The sequence below is a fragment of the Camelina sativa genome, chromosome 13 (assembly GCF_030686135.1).
Source record: "Camelina sativa cultivar CO46 ecotype springtype chromosome 13, ASM3068613v1".
Lineage (NCBI taxonomy): Eukaryota > Viridiplantae > Streptophyta > Magnoliopsida > Brassicales > Brassicaceae > Camelina > Camelina sativa.
In genome coordinates, this window is record NC_141892.1 from 21,698,993 (window position 1) to 21,721,851 (window position 22,859).

Here is a 22,859-nt window from a genome sequence, read left to right on the forward strand (position 1 = left end):
CCGTACGGTAACTTTGTTCTTGTTTACGTACTGATCTGTTAGCTAGTTCTTTCAGTACTTCACCTAATTAAGACTTGTGTTCTGTTGCCAAAGGCCAGTGTTGCTCCCTTAATATTGATTGCGGTCGGACAAACAAACCCAACTTCTTTGTCAGCAGACACAAGTAGACAAAATATCCTTTCCATGCCAGCTGCAACTTCTTTGTCGTCCAAGAAGCATCCAAGTTCTTATCTTCACAAGGTTTTCTTATTCACACATTTTAATTTATTTACAATGATTCACTTACTTGACTTGGGCTACGAAGACGAAGACGAAGACCCTGACGACTTGGTCAACGTCTCCTTTCCCTATTTATTCTTTACCAATTTACAAAAACTCTCAAACTCTCAGATTATTTTGTTTCTTTCTTCTTGAACCCTTAAAAAATGGCTTCGCCCAACGAGAAAGATGATATTCCCATGCTTCCAATTTCAGACTCATCATCTCGTACCAGAGCTCGTAGCGTTTCCCTCTTAACCCCTACTTCCTCCTTTGACAACTCAACTGTGGTTTTAGGCTACACGGGTCCTCTTCGAACTCATCAGAGACATCTTCCTTTAGTTCAGGTAAGTGGTCCTTGTATACCTCTTCTCGCAACCCTGAACCTCTCTTTTTTCCTCATCCTTCTAATTCTTCTCCTGGTGTCTCTTCTCAGGTTGAGAGATATCCTTCTGACGTTCTCGAACAGAAAAACTCCTCAGACAATGAAAAAGTTTTGAAACACGCAAAATTAGGAATGTGCAATGACCCTTACTGTATCATTTGCCCTTCTAATTACAACCATAAGGCAGCTCAAGTTCCACAAGCCAGAGTTTCTCCCGATGTTGATTCCACGGTGAAGTTTTTGATTTTTTGTTTACTTCACATTAACAAAATAAAATAGCTTCAGGCTCAAGTAATGTTTACTAATACAGAGTCTTTTTTGTTTTCTTGCTAGGTCCATAACACTCCTCACTCTCTGTGTGATGGTGCTAAAGCTTGGGCTAGGCGATTTGCTTCCTCTGTTAATGGAAACTTATCTGTAATCGTGAATCCTCATAACGAAAATGTTAAAATATGGAGCAAATGTTTTGCCCTTTCATGCTTGTTAGCCATTTTTATAGATCCTCTCTTCTTCTTCCTCGTAAAAGTCCACGAGGTATGTTTTTGCCTTGAGAGATATCTCTCTCTCTTATATTTTGCTTCTCCTATGTTGTTATCTTTCCTTTTTGACCATATCTACGTACCTTTTCTTACTGTAGGAACACAAATGCATTATGATTGACTGGCCGATGGCAGTCGTATTTGTAGTTGTTAGAAGTCTTAGCAGATTTTATGTTTTTTATAAACATTCTACTTCAGGTATATTTGGTTTGCTTACATTTCTCCATCTGTTGGCTTTAATGCTCTCACTTCTTCCATTTCCATCTCTATAAAATACTCCATCCGTTTCATAATATACGATGTTTTAGAGGTTTTTCTTTATTTCATAATATAAGATGTTTTCAACTTTTTTTAATAACTTTTATATTTTTTTCCTATTTTTTTATTATTTATTTTATGCAGTCTTGTTTATGATTGGTTGAACTTTTTTAAAGTGGTTATTTCTTAATCTGCGTGCTTTCACTCCAAACATCTTATATTTTGAAACGGAGGGAGTATAAACTAGTAAACACTAATAGAATAATAATTCTTTTTCATGTCAAGTGTAAAAATTAGCAAAATATGATAAAATAATAAGATAATATTTTTAAAAAATTTATATATAAGTATATGGTCCCATTAATATTGTAAATTAATAATCATATAAATTATATATATTATGTATAATTTTCAAAAATTGAATTTTCTCTTGGAGATCATCTATAAAACAATTGTTATGTTGTATTTTCAAACTATCATGTTATAAAATATGACAATTGATAGTTTTATAGGCTATTAAAATATGATAATCTAAGATTATTATTCATAAATTTGAAGTTTTGTATGTCATGTGTATAAATAAATTTATCTATAGTATTTTTTTAATTTAATATTTGTCTATATTAAAATTTCAATTCCTAAATCATCTAAAAGTATAATCTTATTTTTGTAAAATTGGCTAAATTCATAATTTTCAAAAATTTGAACAATTAAAAAATATATCTATAAGATAATACATATAAATTACTATCATTATAAATTATTAAAATGTCATAGTCCCAACATTATTAATTAACAGAGGTTTTACTATATTGCAGTTTCGAATGGCCTATGTAGCTCCTGAGTCTCGTGTGGTTGGTTTTGGCAAGTTAGTTACTGATCCGAAAAAAATTGCCCTTCATTATGTCCGAGGGAAGTTTTTCCTTGATTTGTTCATACTGATGCCAGTTCCACAGGTATCATAATGAATGTTACCTGTGGTTATCGTTGAACTAATGGTTATTATTTGAAGATTGTTCATTTAACACCTCCCTTTTTCTTCCTTTGTTTACAGATAATGATATTATATATAATACCAAAATACTTGGTGAGCTCAATCAACGGTAATTATGTGATCAAACTCCTTCTACGAGCTGCAGCTCTTTTGCAATACATTCCAAAGTTATGTAGACTTCTACCATTCCTTGCTGGACAATCACCAACCGGATTCATATTTGAGTCAACTTGGGCTACTTTTGTCATTAATATTCTCACCTTCATGCTTGCTGGACATTTTGTTGGCTCTTGCTGGTATCTTTTTGGTCTGCAGGTATATATATAAGTCAGATTGTTTTTTAAGATTCTCTTTGAATATTCTATCTATCAAGTGAAACAAAGATTGATACCAAAAAAAAGTGAAATAAAGATTTGTTCTTGTTGTTTTGCTCTTTTCAGAGCATTAAGAGATGCATGCAGGGTGTAGTTAAGAATATTACTTGGGTTCATGACCCTAAATTTTTTATCGATTGTGCTCATAGAAGTAATGCATTGATTGTGCCCTGGAGAGAAAGTCCTGGTTTTGATGCTTGTTTCCAAGAAGATGGTTTTCCTTATGGAATCTATTCAAAAGTAGCCAATCTTACCTATCATTCTAGTATCTTCACAAGATACACTTACTCTCTCTTCTGGGGTTTTCAGGTAATTAGAATTGTTAATTTTGGAGTAGCAAAACAAAAACAAGAAATATCAGTTAGTAGTATTTTTCATTGATTGACGTATTTGGAACTCTTCATTAATGTCATTTTTTAATTACTAATCATTCTCAAAGCAAATCAGCACTCTTGCTGGTAACCAAGTCCCAACCTACTATCTACCGGAGGTCCTCTTTACTATGGGTATCATCGGATTAGGACTATTGCTTTTCGCACTTCTTATTGGTAACATGCAAAATTTTCTCCAAGCTCTTGGTAAAAGGTAGACAATTAAATATTGCTTATTTATACATAAGTTGATATTTCAAGATATAATTGCATGGTTGGTCTTCTAAGTATATACTCTGGTGATTTTGATTTGTGCATCTAAGGAATTTGGAAATGACACTAAGACAGCGTGATGTGGAGCAATGGATGAGCCATAGACGGTTGCCAGGTAATATAAGAAAGTACGTGGACTATATCCCTTTTATATTGATCAATCTTTGTAGTGTCACTAGCTATAACTAAGTGAATAGAGTTTGTTCAACATTTTCAGGAGGGTGCGAGAAGCTGAGCAGTTCAACTGGGCTGCTACTAGAGGCGTTAACGAAGAATTGCTCTTTGAGAATATGCCTGATGACCTTCAAACAGATATAAGACGACACCTCTTCCAATTTCTCGAGAAGGTAAACATCAGACCCCAATTCTGTACGTAGTGTTTCAAAGAGCTAGCTACTTCTACAATTTAACTGTATATATAGAGAATGCTGGTAAAACCAAAGTAATATATAGTTATGATATCACAGACTAACCAAGCTAAAAGGGGCCGAGGTAGATTTATTAAAATGTTAATGGGGTTTGCAGGTGAAAATATTTTCTTCACTGGATGAATCAATCATAGATGCTATCCATGAGAGGCTGAAATTGAGGACATACATAAAGAATAGCATAGTGTTACGCAAAAAAGGTCCAGTTAAGAAAATGGTATTCATAGTGAGAGGTGAGATGCAGAGCATTAATGAGGACAGTTCTGTTCTGGAATTATCGGAAGGCGATGTTTGTGGTGAAGAACTCCTCACCTTGTGCACCAAACGCTCCGGTACATATATCCCATAATTTTGAACCTATTACATGTTCATAAATCTCAAAATTTTGGGTTATAAACTTAAAAGAATCATAAAAACTCAGATGACGACACTTAATATGTTTTGATGCATGCCTTCAGGTGGGACGACGATAAAGATGCCACCAAAGGGATTGGTAATTAGCAACAGAGATGTTACGTGTATCACAAACGTGGAGGCGTTTTGGCTGAGTGTAGCAGATATTGAAGATCTTGCGAGCTTGTTCTCGAGATTCCCAAGGAGCCATAGAGTCCAAAGAGCCATGAGGAACGATTCTCCCTATTGGAGGCTACGCCAGATTCAAGTGGCTAGGAGAAACCGAAGGAGACAACTTCAGAGAGGATACACTGCTTAGTCTAGCTAGTTACAGCCGTTGGATTTTTGTATAATAAAATAAGATGTTTCACTTGAATTCAAAAATTATTTTTCGTAAAAATGTGAATTAATGTCGTAAACCATCTCCAATGGGTAAAATGTGAACTAGTGTAAGACCATCTCCAATTGTCAAATGTGGTATATGGCACGGAGAAAGTACAGGCAAGTCTCCATAAATATTTTAAAGAAGTTGCTCTAATTAATGGAGCAAAAGTTTATTGTGAACGATGCTATAAACATTAAGGTATGTAGATTTAGCTAATTATAACACCAAGTTTTGCCGCATGATTATCTCTGCATTTCTTGCCATCGCTTGTTTAATGGAACTTTTGAGTTCCTATTCCACATACACTGGTGGATAATTTGTCCAAGGAGGTGGGTTCACCTCTGATTGTTGTATTGTAAGAGTGATTCATGTAGGTATGACCAGGCCAGGCTCAATCAAGGGCATGACCCGGTGCAATAACAACAACAAAAAAATCCTATTTTTTACCAAACAATAGACCAAAAAAAGGAACTCATCTTGCATCACCATTATTTGGGCCTATTTATTTGTTTCTTAATTTTGGGCCTTAAAATAAAACTTACAAATATAATTTTAGACCCTTTTAGATATATATCTCTATAGAATTTCAGCATAATTAAATATTTTTATATGTAAATCTTATAAAAATTGGATATTAAATTATGGGTCCTTGTGCAAATACACATGTTGCACTTGCCAATGAAAAGAGGAGAAATGTCATCTTTCACAAGAAAAATAAAGATCCAGCCAGAGTCAGAGAGAGGTTTAAAAAGCATATCAAATTAAGAAGTCCAAAGGCTAATCAAGTTTGGAGACTCGAAAAAGCTTGGTAGCTCAAATTACTCATGTTCCTTGGATGGCCTGGAGATCCTCTTACGTTTACCACCCGATATAGTTTCTTCCATTATTTTTGGGGCTGTGAAAGTGAAATCTTCAAGCCGTGTATCCTTGAAATCCGGATTTGCATCGATGAAGACTGCAAGTTCATTGAGAGTCCTCATCCTCTTCCCTGCCGGAGTGACATAGTACACATCCACTCTCGAGTTGTCCTTCCTCAAAACTATCTTCCTTTCAAACCCTGTTGGTGTCTTTGCCACGCCAGGCTTGTCCCCGACCCATATTCTAGTGGAGTCATATTCTAGCTCTGCATCATCAAGACATGATACATCTTCAATCGTCTGGCACACAAACTCTTCTTCTTTTACTCTCATTCTAATCTCCTCAAATGCTTCCCGAGTATGAATTTTTCTCCATTTGAAGCACTTTCCACACTGTACAGCAAACGTATCAATCAACCCCTTAGGAGTACCAGATCTTGTCTGCACAAGAAATTTTGAATCTCAGTCAAGAAGGGCATTTGTGTAACTAATCCAACATTAATGTTGATTACATATAATTAACTTAATCAATCAGCCAAGATCTGGCACATCCAAAAAAAAAATGTTTTATACCTTTTAAGTCTACATCAAATGATTCACTAATAAGGTCTTAATCCACCTACCCAAGTATATAGTTCACAAGATTTTTATATTTGAAACGGAATTGCTTGAAACCACATTAGACGAGGAACATAGTTTTAGAACACTGAAATCCACAAGTGGTGACAGAGAAAAAAACCACAGAGTAATGTGTAGTAGAGTAGTGTGGTTATTTTACCTTGGTAGTGGTTGATTGATTGGGTCTCCCCTGCTCGTCGTCCATCCTCACTTCTTTAGTTTTTTCGATAAAGCATATAGATATGAGATTGAAAGTGGCTTGATGAGGAATGATAATAGCCAGCCACACACTTGCTTTAAGTTTTTATTTTCGTTTAACTGTAATAGGTTGTGTCGTTATAGTGTGACAGACCACTCTACGCTTAACACGTTTGTTAGCCGCAAATGGGCTGAAAACAGTATAAATGATATAATAAATGGGCTGAAAACAGTGTACACACTGAAAGCAGTATGCACAATATAATAAATGGGCTGAAAATAGTATAAACGGTAGAATAAATGGATCGTGGCTCATGCCAATGATATTTATTAGAGAATATATCACTTTTTCACACTTTTACAAAATCTAATGACACATACACAACTTATTTTGTAATGCCCCAAACACTTTCTTGGTACATGCATAGCTTTTTGGTTCTTACATGAATACATTGTTTTTTTTTGGTTTTAGCGATCACCTGGAAGGACAAAGGATGGATCTCATATTAAGTTTGATAATGCCTCACCTTAAAACTATTTCCAAACAGTTTATTTACTTCTAATTTAGCTTTGTTTGTCTCTATGGTTGACGGCTTTAGTGTAAAAAGAGCGATGTTTAAAAGGCCAGTAAACAAAATGTTCATTGAATCCCCTATATATTAAAAGAGAAGCATTTTTTAAAAAAAGCTGACTTGTCGTCGCCAAAGAGTTTTGTGCCCAATTTGTTATTTCCCCTTAATATTCTATAATATTACACAAAACAGTCATTGCTGTTCAATTTATTTATTTATTTATTTTTACACAAAAAATGGGGATTATTCAATTTATTTATATACACAATATTATGTTTCTATAAATTCTAAAATTGGTAAATATTATTCAAATATTAATAAATATTATCCCCTACATGTTTTCAAAATTATTTTCAAAACCTATGTATTATAATAGAATAAAAAATTATAACATGAGATGTAAAAAATATTTATTTAAATTATATTTTCAAAAATATAAATAATATTATTTCTTATTGTTTAAAATGTTTTGACCAAAAAATTTTGAAATTAATTTTGAATAACAAATATTGGAAAATCTTTAAAAGACAATTTGACGGCATCTTAAATTTATTTTAAAGTATAAAATATTTAAACTTATGCAAATCCTAATTTTCAGTTTTCCATATAGAAAATTTCTGATATATAAGACTAACGTATATTAAAGATTCCTTAATTTCAAATTTAACATATTAAGAAAATTTGCGCGGGATAAATCGATTTAAAGAAAATTATTATAAGTAAAATTATTATTCTAGAACCAATATTTGTTTGTGTCAAACATAATCTGTAGCTGAAGTTTTTTATTTATTTATTCAAAGCTGTGTTTTTTCGTGTAAAAATGTTTCACCCGTGAAATCTTTAATGTGTAAAAGAATACATTTCACCCGTAGAATTATGTGAAAGTGGTAAAGAAAACATTTATAAAATGTTACAATTTATGGAAATATATATTTTTGTGGGTTTTAAAAATCAAATTTTATATTTATGGTTAATCGAGTAACTATACCAATTTTTCATAATCTAATAATCACTCATTTTAAATATATTATGATTTTTTTGGGTACTAAGTTTATTTATAATGATAAGGGTTATTGTCTCATTCCTTATTAATAGCACGTAGATTAATGTAGAATTAGAATGTATATTCTTATTCGGTTATCAATATTTTCATTTTTGAATGAATAATCACACTAAATGTTGAGATTAATTAGTTTACATACTTAGATATATATAAATAATCACACATCATGATATCCCCTAATTTGTTGTCATTTTTATATTTATTTATGAATATATATAAATCTATATTTATTGGGAATTAAGTTTCCTTTAATGAGTTGGAGATAATTCAGGGGTAATATATTTTTCTTTTTATAATCAATTATAATAACTACTGAAAGCTTGTTATTTAAATTATTATGGTAATAATACTAACATAAAAATAATATTTTTTATATGATTTTGTTAATAAGTTATATGTTCTTTATTTTTATTAACATTATATGTTTTTATAGCCTTTTTAAGTTATTTCTTAAAAATAATATAACTTTGACTTGTATATTTGTAAGTAAATTTAGTGAAATTTTAACTTAAAATAGTATGTAATTATTTAATTAGTTTTAATATGTGATATTTAAATTTTTGTGAAAATTGATGACATATCTAATATTATTCAGTTAATTGTTTTAATTTAAATATAATGGCATGTTGATGTAATTAAATAGAAAATTTAACGGTTTTTTGCTAAATGTGTCTCGAGCTATCTGGCGGTGACACATCAGCTTTTTCAAAAGAGTGTTTCTCTATTAATATTTTCAAAAATATAAATAATATTATTTCTTATTTTTTAAAATGTTTTGACCAAAAAAATTGAAATTAATTTTGAATAACAGATATTGGAAAATCTTTAAAAGACAATTTGACGGAATCTTAAATTTATTTTAAAGTATAAAATATTTAAACTTATGCAAATCCTAATTTTCAGTTTTCCGTATAGAAAATTTCTTATATATAATAGTATATTAAAGATTCCTTAATTTCAAATTTAACATATTAAAAATATAAAATATTATATATTTTAATATTATTTCTTAAAGATTTCGATGAATGGGTTTTTATAGATGAAAAAATATTATACCCCTTATGGAGTATGGCTATCGGGACGGATTTGACCCGCTTAAGAATTTAGGTCATTCGTTTTGAGAAGTTTTAATATTTTTCATGGCTTTTATCCGTTTCATAATCTACAAATTTTATACAATTCTGATTAATCACTAATTCAGTAAACGTTAGATTCAGATATGTTGTTTTGTGAATCTGAATTGTATGTTGAAACCTTTATTATTTCAAAAACCACAAACTGAATGAAACCAAACTAATATAAGTTTGAACTGTAAATGATTTAACAAATAATTATATCTATAAATATAACTCTATGTGTACATAATATATTACAAACCTTATAGTAAACATAGTTTTTGAAATCAATCGTCCGTACCTAGCACTATATTAAGAACAATCACTTTATTAAAGTCTCACAGATGTACCTAAACACATTGACCAACAAAATCTATGTTGTCACAATTTGCTGGATATGCTTAGATGGTTATTAAAATGTTTGGAAAAAAAATAAAATAAATTTTATTTGTTCAAGTTTAAAGACAAAACCAGTTAGTGTTATCGACTATCCAAATCAACAGTCACGATTAATGTAGTTTCAATCTTACGGTGATATTATGAAGCTATACTTACTTGCATTATATCAGAAAACACACAATAAAACTTTTTAAGTCTACATCAACTGATTCACTAATAAACACTGAATGAAGTCTTAATTCACCTACCCAAATATATAGTTTACAAGATTTTTATTTTCGAAACATAATTGCTTGAAACCATATTAGACGAGGAACATATTTTTAGAGCACTGAAATCCACAAGTGACAGATAAAAAGGGTTTCTTTGAATTTTAGTACGTTTACAAAACATAATTAGAAAATACCACCGAGTAATGTGTAGTAGAGTAGTATGGTTACTTTACTTTAGTAACGACCGAGTAATGTGTAGTATAGTAGTGTGGTTATTTTACTTTGGTAACCACCGAGTAATGTGTAGCAGAGTAGTGGGGTTATTTTACTTTGGTAGTAGTTGATTGATTCGGTCTCCGCTGCTCATCGTCTATTTTCACTTCTTTAGTTTTTTTTTTTTATGAAGCATATAAATATGAGATCAAAGATAGCTTGATGATGGATGATAACAGCCGGCCACACACTTGCTTTGAGTTTTTTCCGTGTAACAATAACATGTTGTATTGTTGCAGTGTGACAGACTATTCTACGTTTAACACGTTTGTTAACCGTAAATAGGCTGAAAACAGTATAAGCGATATAATATATGGGCTGTGGGTCATGCCAATAATATTTATTAGAGAATTTAGCACTTAAATCATTTTTACAAAATCAAATACAACATACACAACTTTTTGTGTAATGACCCAAACACTTTCTACCTATATTCCAAACACTTTCCTATTTAATTTCATCTTATTTTGTATTATAAATATTCAATATTGAAATAATTAAAAACAATTTTGACATCACACTCTCTATCGTTGTGTCCAAATTTTAATGCCTCATCAGAGACAAATTTATATGGATTAATTACAAACAAACTAACGATGGATCTCATACTTAATTTGATGATGTCTCACACATGGACCATGTAAATATATGTAGTCACAATTTGGCGGATATGTTTACATGTTTGTCAAAAAATTTGGAAAAAAATAAAACAAAATTATGTTTAGGTAAAGAATAATAAAATAAGGTGTATTTGTTGAAGTTATAATTTATAACTAGATTAGGACCCGCGGGGCAAAATTATTTATAACTAAAATATTTAAATTACAAGATGTATTTGTTGGTTAAATATGTTATAATTATATAATAATTGTTAAATAAACCATATAGAACCGCAATATAATTTATTTTTTTACATAATATTTATTTAATCAATTTAATTTATTTAATCAATTTAATTAGATATATCTACTCTTTGATACTGACAGTGTTAACAAAATAATGAAATGATGTTTAGCCGTATAACACCGAATTAATGATATTTTTTAATTTATATAAATATCAATAAAACCCGTCCCGCTATATAACTCCGTCCCGAGATATTTTAACTCACACTATATCATCTCAATTTTTAATATTTATTGTGTATCTACGGTATAATATTTATCATATTTAACTTTTTAAAATTTTTTTATATTTAACCTTTTAAAAATCTTTAAAATAAATAACCGAAATAAATCAAATAAAAGTTTTTGAAGTTTGAATGCCTGATAATCAAGGTTTCTACTCATTTGTATTCATAATCATTTTGATTTCTTTTCTAGTATGACTCTAAACCATTGCCCAATTTTTTTAGATGATGTGGGATATTGTAACCGTATTTTTTATTAATTCATCTATTGAGTAATATATGTCCGTTTTTAAAATTTTGTATTACAATTTTTATCAGCTAAATGTATTATAGAATAATTTAAATATAAATTCAAATAAAAAGGAAAGAAATCATATATTTATGTTTGAACGAGGTAAAAAGATTTTCTTATTTTTTAAAATCTTATCTATAATTAACTTTGAAGTTTTGGTAACTAATATCAAAATCAATGCATTAAATGTAAAAAATTTCCAAAAAAATAATTTTTGAGCAAAAAATTCTACAAAAATTCTTTAGTTTTTGTTAATTTATGTCAAACTTTGAGTCTTTGATCACAATCTTATTATCCATTTTGTCCTATACACGTACGGTTACCAAAGATTGAAACCGGTTATAAGAAAAACCGGTTGTCAAAATCAACACGTACATCAGAAAACACCTAATAAAACCCAGTACGGTTAGCCTTACCGGTTGTCAAAATCAACGGTGAGGATCAATGTAGTTTTAATCGTACGCTTTAAACTATGAAGCTGTACTGAATTACAGTACATCAGAAAACACCTAATAAAACCCAGTTCTCTTCTTCTACCTTTTGATTTTCGAAAAAGCAAAACTTTTCTGATTCTCTCGGAATCACTCTTCTTCACTCCGTCGCTCTCTCTCCGTTCACTTGCAATCATGGTGTCAGAGATGAAGAAGTCTCCAACGGTTAAAGTCTCCAATGTTCCTCAAACCATAGTCGCCGACGAACTCCTCCGCTTCCTCGAGCTTCACCTCGGCGAAGACACAGTGTTCGCTCTCGAAATCCCAACAACTCGCGAGAATTGGAAGCCACGGGACTTCGCTCGAGTACAATTCAGTACCCTCGAAGTCAAATCTCGAGCCCAGCTTCTCTCTTCACAAAGCAAGCTCCTTTTCAAAACCCATAACCTAAGACTCTCCGAAGCTTACGACGACATCATACCTCGCCCTGTAGATCCACGGAGAAGGCTAGAAGACGTCGTTTTGACTGTTGGGTTTCCTGAGTCTGGTGAAGAGAGGTTCTGTGCCCTAGAAAAATGGGGAGGCGTGAGGTGTTGGATTCTGGAAGAGAAGAGGAGACTTGAGTTTTGGGTTTGGGAATGTGGTGAATGTTATAAGATTGAAGTTAGGTTTGAGGATATTGTTGAAACTCTTGGCTGCGTTGTTAATGGTGACGCCTCTGAGATTAATGCGTTTCTTCTGAGGGTAACAAAAACGTTTCTTTCCCCTTAAAATTTTCTTATTCATTTTGATAATGTGAGTATGTGTTGAATTCATTGAGGAGTTAGGTTCTGTGAAAATGATTCAAGATTGGATTTTTGGATTTTAGGAGTTATGGATGTTGTTGTTTGAAGTTTCAGCTTAGATTTCACATACAGATGTTAGATCACTTACAAGGTTGATGCTTGGTTCTGTGACAGCTTTATGGTTTGATCAACCTGCATGAGATAGGATTGGATTCAAGATTGGAATTTTGGAGATATATTTAGAAACTTGGTTACTCATATGCGTTATGGTCTTATGGAGGTTGTTTTTTGAAGTTTCAGCATAAATTTCACACACAGATGTTAGATTACTGACAATGTTGGTCAGTTGATGCATGATTGGTTCTTTGAATCTTTCTTTGATAGCTTTATGGTTTGATCAACCTGCATGATTGGTCTTACCTTGGTCTCTCTTCTGATTTCTTTTGTTTACCTGTTGTTTTGTTTCCAGCTGAAATATGGACCAAAGGTATTTAAAAGAGTAACAGGACCTCACATAGCCGCAAAGTTTAAATCTGATCGGTACCGTTTCTGCAAGGATGATTTTGATTTCATGTGGGTTCGCACAACTGATTTCTCTGGTTCAAAGTCAATCGGTACATCAACTTGCTTTTTTTTGGAGGTAGAGAATGGCTCCAAGATGTTAGACATTTTCTCGTGGTTGCCTTACTACAGAGAAGGCACTTTGAGTCTAACCACTGTGGATGGGAAAGCGTTTGCCTCTTCATGTCAAATTGTTCCCCTCTTGAATGCTGCCAATCTGGGGTTAGAGTTTCCATATGAGATCCTTTTCCAACTCAATTCGCTGGTTCACAATAAAAAAATCAGTCTTTTTGCTGCATCAAATATGGAACTGATCAACATCCTTCGTGGGTTGAGATTGGAAACCGCATTGGTTATCCTCAAGAAACTTCACCAGCAAAGCTCTATATGTTATGATCCTGTCTCCTTTGTCAAGACTCAGATGCAATCCCCGGTTAAGAAGATGAAGCATTCCCCTGCATCAGCTAATACAAGACTGACCGAGCAGAATATCATGAGTTGTCAGAGAGCCTACGTTACACCCTCAAAGATTTATCTGTTGGGTCCAGAGCTTGAGAAAGCTAACTATGTTGTGAAGAACTTTGCAGAGCATGTCTCAGATTTCATGAGAATTACTTTTGTGGAAGAAGATTGGAGCAAGATTCCAGCAAATGCTCTTTCTGTGAACTCCAAGGAAGGCTATTTTGTGAAGCCCTTTAGAACCAACATTTATAACAGGGTGTTGTCAATCCTTGGAGAAGGGATCACTGTTGGGCCTAAGAGGTTTGAGTTCTTGGCTTTTTCAGCCAGCCAACTGCGAGGAAACTCAGTCTGGATGTTTGCTTCTAACGAGAAAGTTAAAGCAGAAGATATAAGAGAATGGATGGGTTGTTTCCGTAAAATCCGAAGCATCTCCAAATGTGCTGCTAGGATGGGTCAGTTGTTCAGTGCTTCACGGCAGACAGTTACTGTCCGTGCACAAGATGTGGAGCAGATTCCTGACATTGAAGTGACTACTGATGGTGCTGATTACTGCTTCTCGGATGGCATTGGGAAAATTTCATTGGCATTTGCTAGGCAAGTTGCTCAGAAGTGTGGGCTTGATTATGTCCCTTCTGCATTTCAAATTCGATACGGTGGCTACAAAGGTGTGATCGCCGTTGACCGCAGTTCCTTCAGAAAGATGTCTCTGCGTGATAGTATGCTAAAGTTTGACTCAAACAACAGGATGCTTAACGTAACCAGGTGGACAGAGTCGATGCCTTGCTTCCTAAACCGGGAGATCATTTGCCTTTTGTCGACTCTTGGAATAGAAGATGAAGTGTTTGAGGCGATGCAAGCGTTGCATTTATCTATGCTGGGGAACATGCTTGAAGACCGCAATGCAGCACTTAATGTGCTGCAGAAATTGAGCGGAGAAAATTCCAAGAATCTGCTAGTTAAGATGCTGCTACAAGGATACGCACCGAGCTCAGAACCGTACCTCTCAATGATGCTTCGTGTACACCACGAGAGCCAGCTTTCTGAACTAAAGAGTAGGTGCAGGATACTTGTACCGAAAGGACGGATCTTGATCGGTTGCATGGATGAAATGGGTATCCTGGAGTATGGCCAAGTGTATGTTCGTGTAACCCTGACTGAAGCGGAACTGAAATCTCGTGAACAGAGTTACTTCCGCAAGGTTAATGAGGAAACATCTGTGGTGATTGGGAAAGTAGTCGTTACGAAAAACCCATGTCTTCACCCTGGAGATATCAGAGTTCTTGACGCTATATATGAGGTCAGTTTCGAAGAAAAGGGATTTGTCGACTGCATCATCTTTCCTCAGAAGGGAGAAAGGTATATGTTAAATCAATCCTTTAAAGCTATGCACCAACAACATAGAAACCATATGCTTTTGATTCTTAGACTCCGCTTAGTTGATAACTTCTTTCTACTTTGGTTTTTGTTGACTGTACAGGCCACATCCCAATGAATGTTCTGGTGGTGATCTCGACGGAGACCAGTTTTTTGTTAGTTGGGATGAGAAGCTTATACCAAGCCAAATGGACCCTCCAATGGACTACGCTGCTAGCAGACCTCGTATAATGGATCATGATGTCACCCTAGAGGTTAGTTTCTTGGAAAGGCTATGATGATGTGAAAGTTTCCTAAATTCCTAGTCTTTGGAACAAAAGCTGATTCCCTTTCTTTCACTCTGCTTTGTTAGGAAATCCACAAATTTTTTGTGGACTATATGATAAGCGACACGCTGGGAGTGATCTCAACTGCACATTTGGTTCATGCAGACCGCGACCCTGAAAAAGCCAGGAGCCAGAAATGTCTAGAGTTAGCGCATCTTCACTCTAGGGCTGTTGATTTTGCCAAAACTGGAGCTCCAGCGGAGATGCCTTACGCCTTAAAGCCCAGAGAGTTCCCTGATTTCCTGGAACGGTTCGAGAAACCAACATACATCTCTGAGTCTGTGTTTGGGAAACTTTACCGTGCTGTGAAAAGCTCGTTAGCACAAAGGAAGCCAGAAGCTGAGAGCGAGGACACGATAGCTTATGATTCCACACTTGAAGAAGCTGGCTATGAGAGCTTTATAGAGACAGCCAAAACCCACAGAGACATGTATGCTGAGAAACTGACCTCGTTGATGATATACTACGGAGCTGTAAACGAAGAAGAGATCCTCACAGGCATTTTGAAAACTAAGGAGATGTATCTGGCGAGAGATAACCGGAGGTATGGTGATATGAAGGATAGAATCACCTTGTCTGTGAAGGATTTGCAGAGAGAGGCCTTGGGATGGTTCGAGAAAAGCTGCGAGGAGAAACAAGAGAAGAAGAAGCTAGCCTCGGCTTGGTACTACGTAACATACAACCCGAGCCAGGTCGATGAGAAGTTGAAATTCCTGAGTTTTCCGTGGATCGTTGGTGACATTTTGCTAGAGATTAAGGCTGAAAATGCACAGAGTCAGAGCGGTGAAGACCAAACAAATGGACTTGTATCCGTTTGATTACCCTATCCCCTATCTATCTATCACTCGTTGCTGTTAGTATAATTGCTAGATTAAGACAATTGAGACCATAACAGAACGTCGCTTGTATATGCGTCACTCAAAATTATCCAAGACTAATGACTAATTAATTATATTATGTGTCATTTTGTTATTTCGAATGTGAGATTATGGCACAAGCTAACAGTACAAATCTCCCACACTCTTTCACCTGCATACAAAAGTAGACATAAGCTGCTTTGTTGAATAGAACATCATCTTGATCTTATTCTAAATGGGGGAAAAACAAGAACAAGATGATAGGCAAATAAATAAATGCCAAAATTATGCTTTTAAAATTTTGTTTCTTTTGCTACATGTTGATAACTGAATAAACATACAAAAAGAAAAACGGAAATTTACACCCCAAATGCGACAATTACTTTACACAGTAGAATCAATGCAAAGTTGGAGATTTTTTTTTGGCCAAACCGAAAAGAGTTTATTTTTTGAGTTTTTTAAGAGTTCTACCACATTATTAGTATCACTGTAGTTTCTAAACTTACCACATTCCTTCTATTCTTTTCTAGTTAAGCGTGAGAAACAAAGTTATGAGAGTTGACCTCCATCATTCAAACCATAGCAAAATCCAAAGTAAAAGGAATCTCTCTCCCCACCATCTTCTTTTTCCTGTTCTCTCTTTAGAAAAACACCATCGATTTGATTTTTCGGATCTCGTTCTCCATGTTAACTTTTTTTGCAATCTCTTTTCTGTTTACCATGTAGTCCAGCGACACTCTTACAGACCCAAGTTCTATCTACATCTCATTTGATGAAGCTTTTACCCCTAGATCTACCTCAAGTCTTCAGATCTGCATCAATTCAAATTTCTGCTGAAGCTCCCTTGAAGTCTCTTTGCAGCATGTCTACGCTGTCCCCTTCCTCTCCGGTAATGAGTCCCTCAACTCTGATCATCCGCTCATTGCTGTGTAGCCGCCACACTATGCCATGAGATTGTTGCAAAAGGACATTAGATTTTCTGAAAATGGGCCATGATGTTTTTTTGTCCATCATGTTACACATATTTTTTTTGGTCTACAACATTTTGTTGTCTAATGTAATATTTTTGTCTACTATCCAGAATCTTGTCTACAGAAATATTTGTCTACCGTAATATTTGTAATGGAAAATTTATAAGTAATGTCTATCGTTTATTAGTTTACGACACACTAATTTAGTGAAGGTAGACAAACTTATGTCAATATAATTATTGTTTGCAGAATAAATATTGTCCACAGCTTAAATTATCTATATGCTCAACTTGTCTACAGAACATAATTTGTCTACAACCTCAACAAATTGGAATTTGTCTACCCATAAAAAATCAAACATGATTTTTCTTTTGTTATGTCAAGTAACACAAAGGTAGAATGGAAAAAGAGTTTATGATTGTGGTAGAATTGAAAAGTTTTATATTGAATGTGGTAGATTAGACTAAATTCCCTTATTTTTTCTTTACCTTTCTCTTGTAATTAACCATGTTGTTTGTTATTATGTGAAAATATGTTGATTAGTTCGTAACTACAGTTGCACTTCCACCGGTCATCTACCATACCCAAAATATGTAACTAGTTAATGTAATTATTGTCTATAATTCATGCTTATTAGTTATTAATGTACTGTGAGTGACATAGTTAATGTAATTGTTGTCTATAATTCTATATATCTCCTATATATTAATAGAGAAACATTCTTAAAAAATTATGCTGATGTTAATGTTAATAATCCTCATTAGCTAATTATCCTCATTATTCATTAGTTAATTACACCGCTTAGCTAATTATCCTCATTATTCATTTAGCTAATGTTAATTACATTTCATGCAATTAGATATTTCATTAAAAATAAATTAAAACAGTTTTTTATTTTCTAAATTTAATGATGTGCAACTCTTTTCCTAACATACTTTTATAAACATTTCAAAACTAACATATAAAATCCATGTTTAATTTAATTAGTAAAAATTGTAGTATTCATATTTTTACATTAAAATATCAAACATACATTCTTTAAAATACAAAAATGATTAAATTCTCTTTGAATGTGTATTATACTTCTTAATAAAACAACAAATTGAATTCATTTTATTAAAAGGTTTTTCAAACCTATTACATAATTGTTGAATATTAATATTAAAATACAAAGATATAGTTATATATTGTTAAATATTTAGCAATTCATTTCTGATTATTCATTCGTGATTAAAATATCTATATTAAAAATACAAGCAACATTAGAGATAATACAATTCTGACCTATTCAAAAGTTAAGAATAATTGTAAGATAGAATACGTATATGTCAAATAAATAAAATTATAAACTCAAAATATATGTCAAAATTTAGAGTTATATATACGTCAGCGCGACGCGCAGAATCTGTACCTAGTTACGTAAATATATTTTATAAGATATTGTGAAAGGTAACATAGACAAAAATCAAGAATATTATGTTACTAGAAAAAATCTCTAGTGCAAATACCACATAAATCGTATGACGACTCGTATATATAAAAACTGATGATATTTCTTAAAATATTTTTGATTAATGATTTTTTTTTTCTACTTTTTAATTTGATAAGTGGTTAAGTAAGACAAAATATTAATTCTCTCATACTAAACCAAAAATATAAACCGAAATTGATAGTAGAATTTAAACAGGCAACTATATGTAGCAGAAGCTATAAAATAATAACCAAGTTACTATATATATCAACTAATGAAAAGCTTTCTTCGAAATCTTATGTGAGAGACAAAAATCAGTTTTGGTGGTTGGACAAAAATCAGTTCCAGAAGTGTTTCATGCTCATCATACAAATAATATATGTAAAGGAAAATTCATAGTGATCAAGATAAGTATGAATTAATTTATACGACATTGTGGAATCTGCTTTTGTAGAGGCACAATTTTGTAAAATATATCATATATAGATCATGTGACATATGTTTCTTGTAAGGTCATGATGATGTATGGACAAGAAAATTCTATTGGTGTAATAGGGGAGAATCAAACTCGGGTTATTGGGGGTCTACCTAGGGAGACAAACCAACTTTGTTACTTATACTTCATTGATTTACATCAAAAAATATTGTTTTAGTAATTTAAGGGGATCAGTTGACCCCTACGTCATACAAAGATTCTTCGCTGTGTATGAATAGTCTAAGAACATCTCCATCCGTAAAGTCTTTAAATGGATTCAAATTTTAACAATGTTCATATTTTAATATAATTGACTTATTTAAAAATGTGAACCACTCAAAAATAAAAATCTAACAAATAAGTGTCTTAATGTGTTTGTGCAGAGACATTATCACATTAATTAAATATCACTAATGGAGATGCCGTAAAGATCAAATGGGTTATTGTCTTCCTCTTTTTACATAACATGGAGTTAATACTTGACTAGAATAAGAAGTCAAACCATAATCAAACATACCAAATACTAGAGTCAATTTTATATATGGTCTTTCTCAACTATAAAAACTAGACTAAACGGTCCTAGCTGGTCCACATCACTACCACCAACGTGGCAACACAATCCCATAAAAACGAATGTCGTGCTCTCTTATGGACCTTAGCATTTGTGTGGGTTTTGTAGCTCTCGTATCACACTTGAAAGAGACGCTGAACTTCAACTAGAACCTTTTTTTCCCTTTCTGAAATTAACACTGACAATGATGTAAATCTCAATAACTTTTATCCAATATCTGTATGATAAAGCACAATGATACGATGAGATATTTTGGTTGGCATTTCGGAAAGTAATAGTGATCATTATTCTTGCAAGGTTTTTAAAAGTCTAAAACTATGTATAAGGGATATAACTAACATAAATTAAACCAAAAAAAAAACTAACATAAATGAAAAGACAAAGAAAACAATTGAAGTGCATGGGAATGACACGAGAAATGTACGTGAAGAGTGATAAATTTGTGAGTGGAGTAGTATTTATTAAGCCCTGCAATATTTCATGAAACCTATATTGTCCGAGTCATCCTATACACAGTACGCATGTCTTGTTTACCAGTTTTTTACGTTTATGATTTCTACCCCATCATTAGTAATTTATTTGGACTATTGTGGTGTGGTGCTTATGATCAAGAAAGAAAGATGGCTCGACTCCCTACTAGGAATACCCCGGCCCAACCTTAGAAATTGTCCACGGACTTGAACGGTTCGATCTTGATTTGGCCCGCTTTTTTTTCTTTTTCTTTTGTGCAGGTCTGTTTTACTTGACTCTGACTTGTGTATTACTCATGCATAACCCTGCAAGTTCGATTAACCGAAACCAAAACCGAAACGAATCAGTTTTGACTGATCTTAGTTTTCCGGTTTTAGAAAAAACTATCAAAATTAACTGAATAAATAATAGGTTCAGTTTCCTGTTTATTTTAACAACTGAATCTTAAACCAAAAATGATTCAAAATCTTGCCGAATTGAACTTATTAATTGTTATACCCAATTACCCATTTTGAACTAAAAAACCAAAAAATCTAGTTTTGTTTGGTTCGGACAAAGGTCTACCTCGTTGGTATTCATAATATTACGATAATTAAAAATATATTGTTATAATTCTTACTTTTAGTTCTGTATGAGAGAGAATACTGAAAGCTGTCAATGGAAAAAAGTTACCTATATACACACTCTATACGACATTTCACATGTATACAGTATATAGACAAAAACGGAAAGAAATAAAGTTACGTAAGAGTTAAAAAAGAAGCAAGTTCTATTTTTTTTTTTTGAAGTAACACATGGTATAAATCAAATTCATTGTTTTGTGTAGACACTTGCCAAGATTCGATTCTCCCTCACGTGTAATTCTCTATATCTCCAAATGTAGAACAATATTATCGGTTTGCTATTTGCCAACTTAACACATACTAATCATACTATATAACGTTTTAAGTATAACAAAAAATTAACCAAAGCTTTTCACTGATTCCTCGTCACGTGAGAGACAACACGTGATTCGTTAAAAAGACCAAAAGAAGAAAGTAAAGTAAGTAAAGGCGTGAGATTTGACTCATGCGTGCGTGCGTGGCTTCACGCCGTTAACTCACAGACGTTTATTATTTAACCTTAAATTCACCATTAATTAAAGTTAAAAATTTGAATTTATATAGTATATAACAAATTCTCATTATAAAAAAAAAGACAAATCTTCCGCCGGTAACAAAACTTCACCAAACGCCGTTTAACGGCCGGTGTTTTTTTTTAACGTCTGTTATTTATTTAAACAGCTAAGAGAGGATCCGACCCGAATAAATCCCCAATATCTTGAAAATGGTCCTCCACGTGCCAGCTAGAGAATCCAGACCCAGACCCATACCCTGAACCGGATCCAAACCCGAAACCGAAACTCATATCCGCGAAAAGATCACCTCCGAATAAATCTCCGCCGTAACAATCAGTCATCGACATCGGAAAACCAAAAACGTCGTCGTTTGAAAATAAAGATTCCGATAAATCCGTAAAAAGAGCACCCGACGGTTCTTCTTTCACCCCAACCGTCGCCGATACACCGGAAAACTCTTTCTTAACCGCCGTAGACTCGCCGGAGAACGGAGACCGTAAAACAGAAACCGGAGAATCAAGACATTCTCCTCCGTCGCCACTGATAGAACCCGACGTTTCTTCAGCCACCGTCGAAGCTTCTTCAGTGTTCTCCATCACCGGAACAGGAGGAGGAGGAGGGAAGTTGAGAAGCGCGTCAGGACCACGTAGCTGAATAGCTGCGTTATCGTACACAACGGCGGCTTCCTCCGCGGTGTTGAAAGTACCTAACCAAACCCGAACACGTCGACTCGGATCTCTAATCTCCGCCGCCCATTTCCCCCACGGTCTTTGTCTCACTCCACGAAACTTTCTCGCCGCCGGAGTAACAACCACCGCCGGAGTAGCAGTAGCAACTGTCCTCTTTCTCTTCTTCTTCGTCGTCATCAGCTTGTCTTTATCATCAGAAGAAGCAGATTCAAGAACCACTTCGTTCACGTACTTCTTGACACGACGCCGTTTCGCTTGAAAACCTTGTTCTTCGTCTTCGTCGCTTGATGAGTCTGTAGCGTAAGGATCAGTTACAGAGATACGTAAGATTCTCGGTTGTGTTACGATGTTCTTGAGTTTCTTCTCTGTCTCCATTTTTAAAAACTCACTCTCTTTCTCTCTTTCTTGTAATAAGAGTATTGTATTAACTTAGGTGTTTCTTTGTTCGTGTGCTTATTTATATATAAAAATACAATTCAGGAAAAGTAAAGAGAAAACAAAAAAAGGAATAAAGAAAGAGATTGATGCTTTGTAAACACAAGAAAATTTTCCCGGGAAAGTTGAAAAAGAAGAGAGCTTTTTTTTGTTTTGGAGATATGCTTATGGAATCAGAGTTTGGTGATTTAAGCAAAAGAGGGAGATGCTTTTTTCTTGTTTAGGGATGAATGTTTTTTTTTTTTGTAAAGAAATATTCCTGGGAAAAAATTTATGCAGAGAAAAGAAAAAGTTTTATGGAGAGCGAGTGACAAAAGATGAAGAAGAGGAAGAAGAAGCAGAGCACATGTAACAAGTGAGAAAAGAGAGAAAGACTCTGAAGAGAACAGAGTCTTTTATAGGATCTTGAAACGGCGGTTGCGGCGTTTTACTATCCTGTTTTTTTTTTTTTTTTTTTTTTCGTCATTAGTGAGAAAA

At 33.5% G+C, this 22,859-nt stretch overlaps 2 protein-coding genes and 2 pseudogenes across 5 annotated transcripts; 2 read left to right on the forward strand and 2 right to left on the reverse strand.

The window, feature by feature from the left end:
• Positions 1-296: 296 nt before the first annotated feature.
• Positions 297-4,673, forward strand: LOC104737108 (putative cyclic nucleotide-gated ion channel 20, chloroplastic; annotated as a pseudogene). Its single transcript, XR_015578919.1, has 12 exons — positions 297-605; positions 695-874; positions 977-1,177; positions 1,281-1,380; positions 2,259-2,396; positions 2,495-2,749; positions 2,875-3,117; positions 3,248-3,393; positions 3,503-3,580; positions 3,670-3,799; positions 3,978-4,212; positions 4,339-4,673. The product of XR_015578919.1 is annotated as a putative cyclic nucleotide-gated ion channel 20, chloroplastic (transcript).
• Positions 4,674-5,337: 664 nt separating this feature from the next.
• LOC104737109 (methyl-CpG-binding domain-containing protein 1) lies at positions 5,338-6,425 on the reverse strand. The gene is made up of 2 exons (XM_010457213.3): positions 6,294-6,425; positions 5,338-5,956 (listed from the first exon to the last, which is right to left on the reverse strand). The coding sequence occupies exons 1-2, from the start codon at positions 6,336-6,338 to the stop codon at positions 5,477-5,479; spliced, it is 525 nt and encodes a 174-aa protein (XP_010455515.1). The 5' UTR covers positions 6,339-6,425; the 3' UTR covers positions 5,338-5,476.
• A 5,386-nt stretch (positions 6,426-11,811) lies between these two features.
• Positions 11,812-16,297, forward strand: LOC104737110 (RNA-dependent RNA polymerase 2). 2 transcript variants are annotated; one of them, XM_087482308.1, is made up of 5 exons: positions 11,935-12,561; positions 13,072-13,269; positions 13,870-14,981; positions 15,103-15,253; positions 15,352-16,297. In XM_087482308.1, exons 1-5 carry the CDS (start codon positions 12,013-12,015, stop codon positions 16,141-16,143), a joined length of 2,802 nt encoding a protein of 933 aa, XP_087338434.1. In that variant the 5' UTR covers positions 11,935-12,012; the 3' UTR covers positions 16,144-16,297. The 2 variants fall into 2 exon arrangements, with proteins under 2 accessions (XP_010455516.1, XP_087338434.1); XM_010457214.3 differs by having other exon boundaries at positions 11,812-12,561; positions 13,072-14,981.
• Positions 16,298-21,249: 4,952 nt separating this feature from the next.
• LOC104737111 (ethylene-responsive transcription factor CRF1 pseudogene) lies at positions 21,250-22,751 on the reverse strand (annotated as a pseudogene). Its single transcript, XR_015577611.1, has one exon. The product of XR_015577611.1 is annotated as an ethylene-responsive transcription factor CRF1 pseudogene (transcript).
• Positions 22,752-22,859: the final 108 nt, after the last annotated feature.

Bases quoted from the DNA above. Each gene is read 5' to 3' on its own strand.
- LOC104737110 (XM_010457214.3), top strand. From the start codon at position 12,013: ATGGTGTCAGAGATGAAGAAGTCTCCAACGGTTAAAGTCTCCAATGTT. The intron at 14,982-15,102 runs GTATATGTTAAA...TTGACTGTACAG, and splicing joins TTTCCTCAGAAGGGAGAAAG to GCCACATCCCAATGAATGTT. The intron at 15,254-15,351 runs GTTAGTTTCTTG...CTGCTTTGTTAG, and splicing joins ATCATGATGTCACCCTAGAG to GAAATCCACAAATTTTTTGT.
- LOC104737109 (XM_010457213.3), bottom strand. From the start codon at position 6,338: ATGGACGACGAGCAGGGGAGACCCAATCAATCAACCACTACCAAG. The intron at 5,957-6,293 runs GTAAAATAACCA...TTTCTTGTGCAG, and splicing joins ATCAATCAACCACTACCAAG to ACAAGATCTGGTACTCCTAA.